Source organism: Halyomorpha halys, unplaced genomic scaffold, assembly GCF_000696795.3.
Source record: "Halyomorpha halys isolate HHAL.00 unplaced genomic scaffold, Hhal_1.1 Scaffold441.1, whole genome shotgun sequence".
NCBI lineage: Eukaryota > Metazoa > Arthropoda > Insecta > Hemiptera > Pentatomidae > Halyomorpha > Halyomorpha halys.
The window spans coordinates 814663-830732 of record NW_027106497.1 but is presented as its reverse complement, the minus strand read 5'-3'; the positions used below and the strand labels follow the sequence as shown (position 1 = coordinate 830732).

Genomic DNA, 16070 nt, shown 5'->3' with positions numbered 1-16070 from the left:
TATTTACTAGAGATATTTGATTTTTATACAGATAAATCATGAATTACTTCTTCAAAGTTTATTTTTTTAAGTACATCAGTTTCTATCGACGTCAGCTATAAGCTGCAGAAACCTTTTTTTTTTAGCCGATTAATAAAAGTTAAAATATTTTTATAATTTTAAATTTGTACACGTTTTTGGATGATATTCGTTATGTATAGCGAATTATTAATGACGACTGAGAATTCATACATCGGAACACCAATTTCAATGAATATTTTGTTTAAGTTGAAAATATCCGATAACTGCCCGAGATTTCTTGCCAATGCGCCCAAGGATCCAAGAAAAGAATGTATATAATTGTAGCAATTGTAAAAATTAAAAGAAAAAAATTGGCCTTGTAATTTGTACACGAAAAAACAAATAGATTGGTATGTAATTACTTTTTACAAATTCAAACAAAGCAAACCAGAAAAACATAAAATAAAACTTGCTATAATTCCTTTTTTTTTTGGAAGCTAATCAAATGACCGTTTGTGATGATTGTAGAAAGATATTCCGGGTGGCAATCTAAAATGATACAGAACTAGCAGAAAAAATTAGTTATTAATAACCGACGTTTCGCACCACATCGAAGGCTTTATCAGGGCTAAGTTCAGAACGAAATTCCTTGAAATCGGTGTTCCTACACAATCTCTTGTGAACTCACTCAGGATATTATAAAGTAAAAATTCCAAGTCCTGGTAGGAAATCATAAAATGATTAGAGTATTTTTATTACACATCACAAGAGAAACTTTGATTTTAATATTTTAAAAACGATAAAATTCCCTTTTCGGAATCAGTTTCTAATAGCTTTTCTTTAAATAATCAGCTTACTTTTTCTGATTTGTATATCATTTATATTTATACTTTCCTTAGATTTGTCATATGAGTTTCTATCATTCCAGTACTGAATTGCGGAGTAATTTGCGAAACTACCTAAAAAATGTTTTAAATAAATGAGTTATTTATACGTTTAAATTTAACAGAGCTTCTTTTATTCGAAATAAAGAGGGAATATATGATAAAAACGCTGTATTTCGTCAAAAAGTATAAAATAATTGAATAACATTACTAACTCCGCCAATAGAAATAGTCTTATATTGTCGTTACTAAGCCTAGGGAAATGTGGAGGCTGACACCCTATCAATCCTGACAAGAAATATTGTTACGAACACTCGACGAAACTTCCGATGTAGGAATAATTCACAACATCAAAATGAACTCAGGAAAAGGGCAATACAATATTAGAACATGGAATCTAGGAATCTTATACAGAGCTTACTCATATAGCACAGAAGGGCAGCCTAGTTATCTAAGCGATGACTTAGACTGGGAAAGCCATACAAAGAGAATAGATTTTATAACCTGGAAGTGAGAATAATCATGAATATCAAGAAGCATTTATGGTCACAAATAAAATTAAAATCCTAGGCATCCAATCACCTGTTATGATATTAAAATTGTTTAGGAAGACTTTAATAAGCAGGTTAGAAAGGAAAAGGAACTAAGAACTGCCGTTGGATCACACAGCTTCTCTCATATTTCTAACGACAATGGACAGTAAATTTTGCAACCGTAAATTCATGGCTGTTATGAGTACTATGTTCCCTCATAAAAATGTGCATAAGGAAACATAAATAATAAATAAATAAATTCCGGATAGCACCTGAGCAAGTCAAATTGATTAATCATATGCTGGTACCCACTAAAAACCTCAGCTAAGTAATTGATGTACAACCTTATAGAGTCTAGAGAGTCTATAGAAAACATATGAGGTATGAGCAAGAGTGATAGTCTGTGTAAATAATAGACCACGCAGATGACGTAGTCATGGTGAGATCCATTAGAGCATAAGGGTGGCCTAACAAGGGCTACATTTAGAGGCAGGAAAGATAGGGTTACGGGATACTAATGGGACCGATACTAATATTATAGTAATAGGAGAAAGTAGTTCATAGACTTTAAGTAGGTTCATCTCCTCTGCACCTTTAAGTTGCTTCAAGTTACTGAAGTAAAATGTTAAGCTAAAAATATAATAAAATGTTAAGCCACCCCCTTCATGTTCTCTACAAGTATTTTTTGGACATTGGAACTGGGCTACCAGCACTAAGTTGAAATGAGATTAAAGAGAACTTGCCAAACCAAAGGCATTTTTTATAATCTATTTTATGTTGTATCGAAAACGATAACAGTTTTATCCAATGTTTACATTTATAACTCCTTTATCTTGATTTTTCTAAACAGAATTTCTATTTATAGCACATTTTTATATAACTGATATCTACTAAATAGTACTGTTTTGAATGATCCAGATCAATAGAGGATCATTTGACATTGAGAATCCAACAGAAACCGTCAGTCACTATTTATCCTTATTAGTTTATTGAACCTCTCAGCCCGTAACAACCGCAAAAGACGCGTCAAGCATAACAACGAGGACGCAGTCCCGTAAAATAGATAATGATCGCGTAAGTGTCAAGGTTCTCTTCGAGGTCAAGGCATTGGTCGTCCTTTACCTCAAAAATCACGAGGCCTAATGCCAAAATAGGTACTTGGGTACGCAAATCAGGCAAGCTTTTTGAAATCTCTCCATTCCATAAAAAGGTGGATAATCTCTGACAACAGAAAGGTCACTTTATTGATGGAAACATAATTATTCAGGTTAAAAATAAATTATATTATTCTTATACATAGCTTCTGTTCGAGTGATATCTTTTACAAATGAAGTATCGAACCAAATAACAAAAGAGAAATATTTTAGATTGTGTTCGTGAAACTAAAATATCTAAGTAGCTAATATCTAATAATAATGTTAGCTAATATCTAGCTAGTATCTAATAAAATAGCTAAGTTAGCCCTGATGAAGCCCTACAAAGTGGGGCGAAACGTTGGAAAATAAAATAGTTGTAAACTATTTTCGTTTCACTTGTGACCGCAACCCTGACCATCTCCCTATATATCAATTTTTACGGTCAACTATACATACATATATAGAATAAAATATCTAAGTACCGACGCTTAAGCAGTGAAACGCAGCAACTCCGGAAAAAACTTTACACCATTTAAAAAATAAAAGCTAATGCTTTATTATGGAGATGTCTCGAAAGAATTCTCAAATTAAAAAAAAATATATAGGTATTCTACGAAATAATGGTTAAGGTAAAATTACCTTATAAACGCAGCAACGTTATAAACTACCAATGTTTCAAAATTAGTTAAAAATCAGAATTTGTACTAACCATTTGAATCGTTTATTTTAGAAAGGGAATAAGCGCCAGAAAGAGGTTTTGGGTAAACCTGAAAAAGATTTCTCAACATACAAATTTATCCAATTTTTCTTTCCAAGAGCTATTTAAAATATTGGGGTACTCCCCGACTAAAATCAACTCGGAAAATTATAATATTTGAAAAATTAAAACATCTGACAAAGGAAAACACTTTTTATTTAAAATTGAACTTATTCCAAAGAGTGTCGTAGACAAAGTTTACTTTGTATATTGAAATCGTCCAATTGACTTCCTAAAGCTAAGTATTCGAGTTGGTACAAACTGACTCCAGTAAATGGTACAATCTATACATGTCCTCAAACACATATTAAAAAATATCTTTTTTTCTTTTCATATGAGTCACTTTTCAAGTAAAGCAATTATTTCACCTGTATATGAAGTTTTCTACTGCATTTTAATTTTAAATATATGAGGCACTCTATCGTAAAACATGGTATCTAATAAAATGGAAACTTTTATAATCTTAAATTGTTTAATCTTTAACCTTAATCATCCTTTAAAAAAAAATCGAGAAGATTGTTTAAAAAATCTATGAGATCATCACTAAAAAACCAGTTGACGCTAAAAACATCTCTTCTCAAGAAATGTGACACAAGTGTTACCACTTTCTCATATGAGTTAAATTAATACAACAGTTTTTTTTCTTTTAAACCAATGATTTAGCCTCGAGTTGGACGAATAAGCGGAGTTCTATTGATTCATTAGTGAAATCGAATAGTCGAAATGAAGTCAATCTGAGGCTGAAAGGAAAAAAAAACAAAGATACTATATCTCTAACACTTGACAGTATCTGTAAAAATTGGCATATGATAATTAATCCACTCAACCGTACCAGCGATTATCATCGATTTTTATTTGATCGAGTTTTATTAGTTCACAATAAAATATATTGTTAATTACATTTTTAAAATTTTACAAGATACATCTGAGAACACTAAAAGGTCCCGTCAAGATAGGCTCAAACTTTGTTCATTGTTAATGACATTTTCCATTAAACTACCAACATTTTCCATACATTCCATTAAACTACCAATTATTCATTAAGATTTTCATTAATAATTTAATTTCTAATTAGTGTTACAATCTATATAAATTTCTATTTATTTCGTTTCATATTTTTTCGTTTAAGCCAGGACTGTAGCAAGGCCCTTTTGAGCCCTTGACGAGTTAAAAAAATCTGTGTCCGCCAACATCCGAGGGCCTAAGAAATTTTATAGAATTTATTTATTTTTTTATATAAAAACACTACCATTATCAAAGAAAAGTTTAACCTCAATTTGAATATACTTATATAATATATACTTCATAAATTGCATTATTATTTATTTATTTTTATTTTTTTCGTAGATCCTGAGACCTAGATCCTTAGCTCCCTCTATCAGTACTCCGAAGATAGCTTCGTCTATCTCAGGCAATGGCTTTCCAATTTATTATGCGGTGTTCAGCTGCGTCCTTGATCTTATCCACCTGCGTTTTTGGTCTCCCTCTCGGCCCATAAAGTCCTTGTATGCACTAATATTGACACTCCATAAATAATACTTGAGGAGCTTCAATAATAAATACTCAAATAGTTCTATTAATCTTAATGCTGTCAAAATATTTCTTTCAATAGTCTATTCAATACATTAAAATGAACATAGACAATTAATATATTTACCATGTAAGGGGCCCTAATATTGATAAAAGAAACACCATAAAATTATACGTTGTCAGGAGATATCAAGATATAACGCTTATTTCATTATCGAACGATTAATTATTAATATAATGGGTGACTAATGTAAATTGTCCCATTTTCCACATTTATCTAATGAATAACATAAAATTTTAATTTTATGATGTACCATGACTCAATTTCACCATATAGAATACTTTCATCTGAATTATAAATCACTCCTAAAGAAAAAATATAAGATGAGGAAAAAGGGTAGATGACAACGTTATCCAGTCAGTTCTCACTCAAATTTTGCTTCTTGTACCTAATTATAAAGTGAAAGTGAGGACTGAGGAGGAAGAAACAGCAACAGGAAGTAATGAAAATCCAGTTTCTCCAAATGAGCAACACAGAAATGGCATGCTACTATAAAACATTTGTAGTTCAATATTGATTTTTAAAAAAACACTATCATTTTTATTTTTTAAATTTGTAAATTTATGTTAAAATTTATTGTACTAAAATGTATAACAGAACAGTGTAGAATGCAAATTTTTACTTTTTTATAATACTTTATTTTGTTTATTTTATATTAGGTTTTAACAGAAAAACTTACTTTTTTCAAAGGTTCTAAATTAATTAAGTATTTTTATTTAATTTTTATATGTATATATAGTTGACCGTAAAAATTTATACATAAGAAGATGAAGAGAAACAAAAATAGTTTACAACTATTAGTTCTAAACTATTTTTGTTTCTCTTTTGACCACAACCCTGACCATCTTCTTATATATATTATTTAATTTTTCTTTCATTGCCTGTCTCTCCTTTTCCCACCAATTTCAACTTATAACTTACAACAATATATTTTTTCAATGTATTTTCTGTTATTGAAAAGATAAAAAATTCTTTCTTTATTATTCATCTTTAAAATATATAAAATAAATTAATAATTGCATTACAATTCTTTTCTAAGAAATAGTTTTCTTTAAATGATCTATTAACCTAGCTTATATATGAATAAAATTCATAAATAGGTACAACTATGAAGTTTAAATAATATTTGTTATAAATTTATTACATGATCACCTATATAAGAAAGTAAACAGGGTTAACTTTACTGATGTTGACTTTTTTGTTGATTTATTCTATAGTTGATATGTCTATTCATTTTCAAAAGATTGCTCATAGTCATCCAAACATTTAATTAAGTAAAATAACAATTGCTACTAAACAAAGTGATTTTAATGTAGTTACTAATAACTCATAAATAAATATTAACCATTGTAAATAATTTTAATTATGGATACAGTAGAAATGCTTTAATAACTATTCTCAAAACTACAAAATAATAATAAATATTTTTTTATTCTGCAACTTTAAAGTATAAAATAAACAAATAATTGCATTTATAATTCAAATAATTTTTACCTAAAAATTTTTTTTTTTAACTAGTCCACCAATCAAACTTCACATCAATAAAATACATAAATAAATAAAAAAAACAAAAAACCTATTCATTTCCAATAGGTTTTCCTTAACTAAATTGTATCTTATAAATACTAACTATTGAAATCAAATAATAATAATGGGAGAACCTTGGACTTTTTAACAATAAATGTATATTCTACTGGTTTCTTTCTTGCAGTTCACACAAAATATTAAGATTTGAACATGGACCCTTTATATTCCAAGGTTCAGATATTTTTTTTCTTCATTAAGTTTAAAAATTGACTGCCTATAAAAGGTTGAATAAGATATTAAACTGAGAAAAACTTAAGAGTTGATGATGGCTGTGGTGATAGCTTGTTACCTATTAATGAATTTTATTAATATAAAGTTGGGAAGCAGTTAAATTTCTTCGAGAAGAGGTACAGTACACTTATTTATTCAAAATAAAAAAAAAAATGAAGGAAGAAGGAATAGACTTGTTTTTATCTTGTCAAAAAAAATTAATTCATAACCAAAAAAAGTACATATTAAATGTAACCAACATTTAATAAATATTAATGTACACTGTAGTAAATATTTAGTAACTATGGGCGAGTAGGAAAATAATTTAGCATATTTATTTTATGGTTTTAACGATAAGCTTTAAAGCCAAACTACTGAATTCTATCTGAATTATAATGCTCATGAAAAAAATATTAATAACAATATTAAAATCTTTCAACTTTTCAAATTACAACTTAATTGAATCTTTGAATTACTACAAGTTACTTTTAGAAAATAAATAAGGCTTTTCTGTGAAAAAAAAAGTAAAACTTAGTAAAGTTAGGGCTCTATATTTATTATTTTAATTCTGATCAATGAAGACAAACACCATTTAATAAAATTAAAACCAAAAATGATCCAAGTATAATAATAGACCTATCAATTTCTTGATATCTATTTTTATGAAATGTTTATATTTCCTTTATATAGCGGAATAATATAATGTGAAATTAACTCGCTTAAATTCATCACTAAAGAATAATCTGTGATTTTTAATATTTTATGCTAAACATTTAAAACTTCAGAGAGAGAATGATGCATGAACAAAGGCAAGTCAAAGGAGTTTTAGATTAGCTGTTGGGAAAGAGGTGATATGGCATTAAATATGTACAATTTTTAGTAAAAGAAAAATAATATAACATATATTTTACTGAATATCTGTTTGGAGAAATATCTAATAAGTCTTTACTTTCTTTTTTGCACGTATGGTGATTCATAACATTATTTCTTAAGATCTCTGTACAATTTCAGCATAGCTTGTTAAACACCTTGTAGCATTAATGAATTGAAAATTAATTATATGCAATTGAAAATGATAAATCTAAATATTATAAAAATTTAAAATGTATGACAAATTGAAAATCTATTACAAATCTTAATGGATTCTTAAATTAAAAGTATTTTATTTTCTCTCTATGAATAATGAATATTATAAAAATATTAATGACATGATATAACAAAAAATATTTTCACACATAGCATACGTTTATACACACATAGCGTACAGTATATCATAATACAATAAAGGATAATTACCTATCTTAATGTCTGATGGCAAGAAGTAGCAAGATGGTATAGTCCCTGTGTGTAAAGAACTCATGAGATATTTTAAAGTCACTTTCCACTTCTGAGCCTCTTTCAGGTTGTCTTCATACCTGTCATAGGACCGAAACCGAAGAGTTATCACCATCCTATCTCTCTTCTTATGGGTGAAAACCTTCCCCTTCTTTATGATATAAGCATAAATATGAAACCAAACACTGATATCGGAATCATCCCACAATACAGAGCTATTCTCCTCTTCCTCCAACTGGTTAGGAGACTTCTTATTAATTCTAGGCCTCCACTTGCATTTTTGTTGATAACGACGACTCCTCATACATCTACATCCTACTATGTCCTCTAATAGAACAGTTTGTGTCTTAATAATACCACTACACTCCTTCTGAAGGCATATGCCTTTCTCTGACAATTTAACCCTGTAAATTGTATTCTTTTTCGATATGAGATAGAAACTTTCTTCTAGAGTTGGACTAGGAGTAATTTCATCAACTGATTCCATCATTTTTAGTATTACTTTCCCTGCATTATGGTTGACACCTCATTAAATTTATATAAAGATATACTTTATTTTTTAAACTTTTCAAATTAACCAAAAACGGAATTAAATACGAAAACATAGCGAGTTTTTAACTAACATTGAATACACTACAGCCGACCCCAGCACTTCGACAACTGAAACCTAACTAAACCTGTAACACAGGGAAGGGGGGTAACTGGTAAACAAAGCAATTCAACAATCGATTATGTCTTGTATCGATAACTAGTTTCTATCAACTCCGCTCCCGGTGTTTTTTGTTCAGAATTTACTCCATTTTATTTTATTCATTATAACAAAAAGAAAAAATTGATGATATGACAGTTATAGAAAAACAGTAAAAAAAAAAAAAACTCAATTTAAACCATAAATTAAATAATTAAACTTATATAAAATTGTTTAAAACACAAAAATTTAATAACATAAAAAACATTTCGAAACATAAATACAAAATATAAACATACAAAAAAACTTAGTTGCATAAGAAATATACAATCAACTTAAATTAGTAAAGTATTACAAAAAATTAATTACATAGTAATCAATGATGAACTTATACATTTTGTTTAAAAGTACCTAAAAAAAGTTGCGACAAACAACAGCGTTTGTCTCCTTTAGAATTCTATTGATGAGAAATAATAAGAGTCTAATAGAACAATTGCTTTCATGGATGTTAAATATTTCTTTTTTTATTGGGTCATCACTAACACACTTTATATACGATCACTACCTCAGTATTTTATTTTATTTCTTATCCATTCACTAAACGGCGGCATAAACAGAACAACTATTTATCTTTTTTACAATTTGTTATTTATTTCAAAAAGAGTATTGTGGCAGGGAAAACATGAAAAGATATTTAAAAAGCAAACATTAATTAATTTGTATTCAAATTAATCAATAAATATTAAAAATGGGCCTACTTTCTTTTTACAGATATATTTAAAAAGACAAAAGAATGTAAAACTAAGAAGGAAATGAATAATTTACTGATTAAATTGGTTTGATTATTTTGCCGAGGTGTGTAATTAATTGGAAATCCAATTGAAGATGAGAGATACTCTACGTCAGAAGGAAATGGCCGTGATTCCTCACAGGATGGAAATTTCACTCCACTCTGGAAACGAGCGTATGCTCGTGAAAGGGATGACAAATCCAACAGGAATCTAATCTATGTCTTTACGAAAAAAAGAAAATGTTAAGGAAGAAGAGATCCAGAAAAGGCAGAATGAAATAAAAGATAAATTTCAGAAATACCAACATACATTTTCAAAAATAACACGAGAATCTGATCCACTATGTATATTGTACTGTAGTAGTTAAAGTATAGACCAGCAGATATTGGTGTCGCAATAATTTGAATTTAATTTTAATATTGAATGAGTTTACTTTGTTACCTCACCCACACATTTGGCTGAGAATAAAACCACATAAAATATATCAATTTACATTATTATTATCCATCGCAAATATAATGAGCATTTTGAATTGATATCTGAAATGGTAAAATCTCTGTATAGTCTAATTTTTAAAATATAACAATAACGTCAAACAATAAATGTTGTAACGGAGCATACGAAGGATTAATATTTCTGCCAAGGTATTACTTTCCATAAGTAGTTCAAAAGATACTTTCATTTTCCCTGTATAGTGTGACACCCCGCATATTTTTTTAGATTGTGTTACACTAACTTATATTTCATCTCGGTTCTATAGCTTCTAGGTTCTAGGTAGCTATTTTAGCTCTAGGTTCTTTTTAAGGCTAAATAAATAATTATTCAGGTGCTATCATTTTGTTTCAATCGAATAATTAAATACCTTGAAATCGATATTGAAAGAGTTTGTTCACTAGGATTGTTATTTTTTTTTAGAGGTCAACTTTTTGTCAAACTAGACCTACGTAAGCAAATTAGATACAGAGATATAAAATAAAACATCTGGTGGTATTTTATTTATTTAAAATTACTTTTTCCGCCTTAAAAAAAAAAGAAAAAAAAATCTAAAAGGAATTAATATGGGTTGAACGAGGAGAAATTTAGCTTCTCAACAGTTGCACTAACATTGAAAGGAGTTATGAATGTTTTTATAATTCACTCGAAGCATTTCTTGATACGATCAACAATCTGTTTTTCTTATTTTACCAAGAAAAACTTGTTTAGTGGTATATAATAACCTTCAAATTCATACAGAGCTAAGTTAGAAAACAATAACATAAAAAACGCTATTATATCTTGATATTTTTTCTGGGCTCCTACAATTAAAAGCAAAAAAGAAATAAGGAACCGACAGAATACACGCAATCCAGTTACTCAGTAACGTATGAACCTAATTACCTGTTAGGTAATGTTGATAACTGATTGGCCCATGAGAAAAATATTGGAAAATTAATTGTGGATGTAATGGCTAATTAGCACGTATTCTAGATAATATAACTGACAATTTTAATCACAGAAAACATACTGGTATGATTCTTAAAGACATGGCAAAACCATTCGACACAGTCAACCCAAATTTACCTATTTTTTATAAAAATTAAATTTATTTAAAATAATAAATTTAAACATCCTAAGATATCTAATATTACTCTTCCAATCAATTATCATTTTATCCAATCATTTTTATCTTCGATACAGTAAATAATACAGCCTCCCCCACCAACCAAACCATTACTGGTCTCCTGTGAAGATTCTGTTTAAGTTTGTAATTTATTCATAAAGGACTAACCAAAATTAAAAAATAGTAAGTCTTCTTCACCAATGATGAAGCACTATACTCCACATCTCACCGAATTGACTTTTTGACTAAAGTGAGAGGCTTTCAAAAAAACATCGAAGTATCTTAAAATATGGGGTTGCATCTAAATATTGAAAACATATATAAGCTGTAATTTTTACAAAAAGACTTCCCTCGAACATATGTTGTTTTAAATAATACCCCCTACCTCTTTTGACACATTCGTAAAATACCTACGGATCACTTAAAACAGCAAACTGTTGTTAAACCATCAAACTAAGTTAGCATTTGAAAACGCAAGGAAATAATTCAAAAAATGTTTCCATGTTTTAATAAAAAATCAAAAAATTTTCCCAGAAATGAATTGATACTCTATAAAGCAGTACTAAGACCTGTTATCGCGAATGTTTGTCAAATAAGCTTCACTAATTCAACCAACTTATAAAAAACTACGATTATTCCAAGACAAATACCATAGAATTGTTGAAAAATATTTATATTACAAAAGAATGACTAAAGGGCCTTGACATTGACAAAAATATTACACAACATTATGCTAGTTACCTAAGTCGCTTTACCTAGGGCTGACGTGGAGGTAGTATCATAGTTGCATTGTGTGTATTGTTAATGGAGACTTAATAACAATAATTAGCAGAAAAGGTGTGTTTCAGGAATTGGTTAAAGAATCGACCGACCCTTGGAGATGGTAACCTACTTTGGGAACTGAGTAACCTGAGGAAGCTACACATTATCATGTCGTACGCGGCGAAAGCTTTTGACGGAGTGTAGAATTTTTGTGCAAAATATTTTTAGCTTACTCACACTGTGCTCTTTTTTTACATTATGAAGGGTCCGCAAACATTTTCTAACATTTCAGAAAACGTTTGAACGATCCACAAAGTTTTGAATACCTCTTTTTTAGACAGTATTTCAGGGTGAGGGCCCCTTAAGGTGTATTCATAACTAAATATAAACGCCATATATGAATAAATATACAAAGTGACTCATACTTTCTACAAAAACAACGAAGCGTAGAGAACCAAACATCTGCAATATATGTATATATATAAAAATCATCAATAATCGATCAGAATTATATTTCAATTCGATCTGTCTTTTATTTCATTCCAAGTTTTTTTTTTAAGTTTATTTTTTACACTGTAAAACGGTCAATAGGCAATAAGAAGAACAGAAAAATCAGTTGTATAAGGTCGTATTCCTAATTCGGCCTGAATGCAAATTAAATTTAAGTTGACTGCAAATTATATTGTAGTTGTGATAGTGCACATTTATGTATACATATGTCATTAAAGTACCGTATTGTCCAAAAAGATGAGGGATAGATTTGTTAATGCTAGGATGTTTTTTGTTTTTTTTTATTTGTATTTGTACAAAAAATAAACCTTCTCACAAAGACTCACTGGCATTGGTGAAGCATTATAAATCATTTTGGACAGTTTATTCTTTCTTTTTTGATCCTTGAGATATTCTTTATCCTTCGTAGAAACTTCAGCAGCATCCGCAAATGTACAATTGTATACATTGCTAGAAAGCTAATATCGGAATGGTGAACAAATTAGTTTTTACTGTCACTTTTCAAACAAATGTGGACATGCAGATGTCCGATTTCGGTAGCAGGTTCCTAAATTAGAGAAGTAGAGAAATATAAACACGTGGTAATATGAAATATTATTCTCTGAAATTTAATTTCTTCAGTACTGAAAAAGGTATTTCTAATAAATGTTAAATTTTTGTCATCTCACAAATAACAGATTTCTTAAACTACGCATAAATTGCGAGAAAATTGCAATTACTTATTGCTATAATTATAATAATTATAAATTTAATTTTATAATAATTTTTATCTGAGCTGAATATTATTATATTGTCTTCCTGCCGTTACCAATTATATTTTTTGTTCCTTACTATCATTTTTTGCAGTTTAAAATTTACAATATTTTTTATAAAAACTGCTTAATTATTTTTAATAAGTTTATTTAATTTTTTGATGAAGTATCATTAAAATAAAATTATTTCAAGGGTTATTTTTAGGGTCTTAATTGAGGTAAACCAGATTTCTTAACACGTATTATGGGTCCAATAAGATATTTTGGAGGAGAAAGTGCTGTATCTGTAAGTTACAGATTAGGTAATTATTATCACTATTGTGTTTTTATTTTATCATTTTTTTTTTTTTTTAATTTTTTTTTTTTTTTTTGGAATTTAGATTGTTAGATTCATTGTCAGTGGTCCAGCATTCAACGGCGTCATGAGCTGTCAGTAGATTTCTAAAATAGCTGTGGTGGATATGTGGTTTCACGAAGAGAGTACTCCTTACATTTCTTGGTTTTCACTATTGCTAAAGGTATTTCTTAATGCACTGAAAAGTTACAAATGTAACACTGTAAAAACATAGTTGTTCAGTAATCTTGGCCGTCCTTTCTTCTTTCATCGGATAATACTTGAAGTTGTTCATTCAGACTTTCTTTATGAAATAGATGTAGGTTTGATCCGATATGAATCGGATCCATTTGACCTTTGACCAAGGTAGGGTGACCAGATTTAGTTTCTTTAATACAATCGGATTTTTGCTGAGTAAAAAAAAAAAATCTACTATATAAAAAAGTTTTTAGAGATCACCGTGTAATATTTTACTTTACATTCAGTTATTTTGAACAGTGTAAACAGAAAGTTAGAAAAACAACCTAAAGCATGTACATGTAAATCTGACTTACACCACTTTTGCTAGTAAAATAATAACGATTTAATTCGTATGCCAAAAAATATGCTGCTGTTGTGTAGGTAATAAGAGAGTTATGAGCTTAACTTTGTTTCTTTTCGCCTACATAACGTAAATTCAGCCACTTTAGTTTGAGTAAATAATTAATTACAATTGACAATACTGTTATGTAATTCTGCACTAGAAAAGAAATTAATTGGTTTATTATCATCACACTATCCTACAATAAGAGCATTGTATCGAATATGTGTACATATATAAACATAAAATATGCATTTGTTTACTCACATACTGAAAAATGGTACATTTCGACCTCTCTTAGCCGAACCATCTATAAATTAGTATAATTGTATTTTATTTTATATGTAACCAGGTTACACTTTACAACAAAAATTGTAATAATTTCAAACGACTCCATCTTTTAACACTGAGAAGTGTTTAAGTTACTTCTAAACAGTATGTGATGGTTCAAACAATACCTAAGTAAACAAGCTAGAACCGAAGATAATTAAACCTTTGAGAAATTTGTCTTTATTTGACACTCCATTTTCTCCCTTATAAGATTTAAAATATAAATGATATTTATATTGATGGTGTGAAGATAGTTGACCGTAGATATATTATAGGAGATGGTCGGGGGAGTGCGGTCAGCAGAAGCGGTCCTGACCGCACTCCCCCGACCATCTTCTCCTATTATGATATTTATATTGGTTGGAAGAGCGGAAATTCAGCTTTCTTACATTTGTAGTAACGTTCCATTTGAATGATATTGTGAAAATATTTAACTGTCTAATTAATATTTATTAAAATTAAAAGTCCAAAAATTTCTAATTTCTGATTTATATAAAAATTCTAATATAAGGGTTTTAAAAGACGTTGAAAACTAATCCTGACTTGATTGTAGTAAACTTGTAATAGGATCAACAACCTTTTGTTTTATCTTCTGTATGAAAATTCTTACAGTAATTTATTATTATTGCAAGAACCTCCCCAGGTCAGTGGTTTCCAGCCCGTAGAAGTACGCGGGCCTACTTAGTATAGAGGCGATAGAAACAGAACAATGTCCGGACTACCCCCTTCCAATTCGGTATTACCTAAGAAATTAGTTTGCTTAAAAGCGCATTTTAAGACACTTTTAAATTGAATTTAACCGTTTGAATCTTTCTATAAATCCTCAAATATTAGGAAAGATGAACACTAAAATAGTTCTAACCTAAAGTTACCAAACAATATGTGCTATTGGAACTTTCCGCAGCCCTTACCAAGACTCTAAGGTCCCACATCTGTTCGGATACCACCGGCACGGAACCACTGGTTCAAAATATGTTGGCTACCTAGAGTACAACCCGACTCTCCTCCTCTAGTCATGGTTTAAGTTCACGCTGAACCAAATGAACAAACCATCGAATTAGGCATATGGTTTGTCACCAATGTACATAATGTTTTAAAATTGTAAACTATTTTATATCAGTAAATGAAGTATTTGTAGACAATCCATAAAATATCAATCTCGATTTTGCTTTCTTAACTCATTTCAGTAGCACTTGGTCAAAAATAGAGCAGTCATTTCTTCACTTTCTGTGGATTTTCGTTTCTGAACACAAAGCAAGGAATTATTTTATATGAAAACTTAGGGGATTTAATAGGTAATACATGAGTTTGGAAAGGATTTGAGGAAAATAGCCAACCATAAAATAACGATGACTCGAGTAATTTAATCGGCCTCCCTAAGAGACTTCAGAAATGCCGCTTACCGTAAGGAACATGCTTCATAGCATTACCTACTTTGAACTTTCATACTGACTCTAAAAAGGTGCGATGACTGTGGAATGATCATTGAATTCAGGCCCAGCTGTCGCTCCCAGTCGCTCCTAACCGGACCGACAGTAATTACTTCAACTACCAAATTCCGGACATATCGGGATACGGAGGATGTTCGGGCGACGAACCCGATGATGAATCTGGACAAGGTCGCGTCAATCCTAAGTGATTCGATTGTTGTCTTAGAATGATGTAAAATTACGGTAACATTACATTATCT

At 29.6% G+C, this 16070-nt stretch overlaps 1 protein-coding gene across 2 annotated transcripts in view; it reads right to left on the bottom strand.

The window, feature by feature from the left end:
* The window catches only part of Sk2 (Sphingosine kinase 2), an 18969-nt gene extending 10302 nt beyond the window's left edge, over window positions 1-8667 (bottom strand). For both annotated transcript variants that reach the window (XM_014423846.2, XM_014423847.3), the window contains exon 1: window positions 7995-8667. In XM_014423846.2, coding sequence (XP_014279332.1) covers window positions 7995-8523 — 529 coding nt within the window. In that variant the 5' untranslated portion in view covers window positions 8524-8667. The remainder of the gene's footprint in view (window positions 1-7994) is intronic.
* Window positions 8668-16070: the final 7403 nt, after the last annotated feature.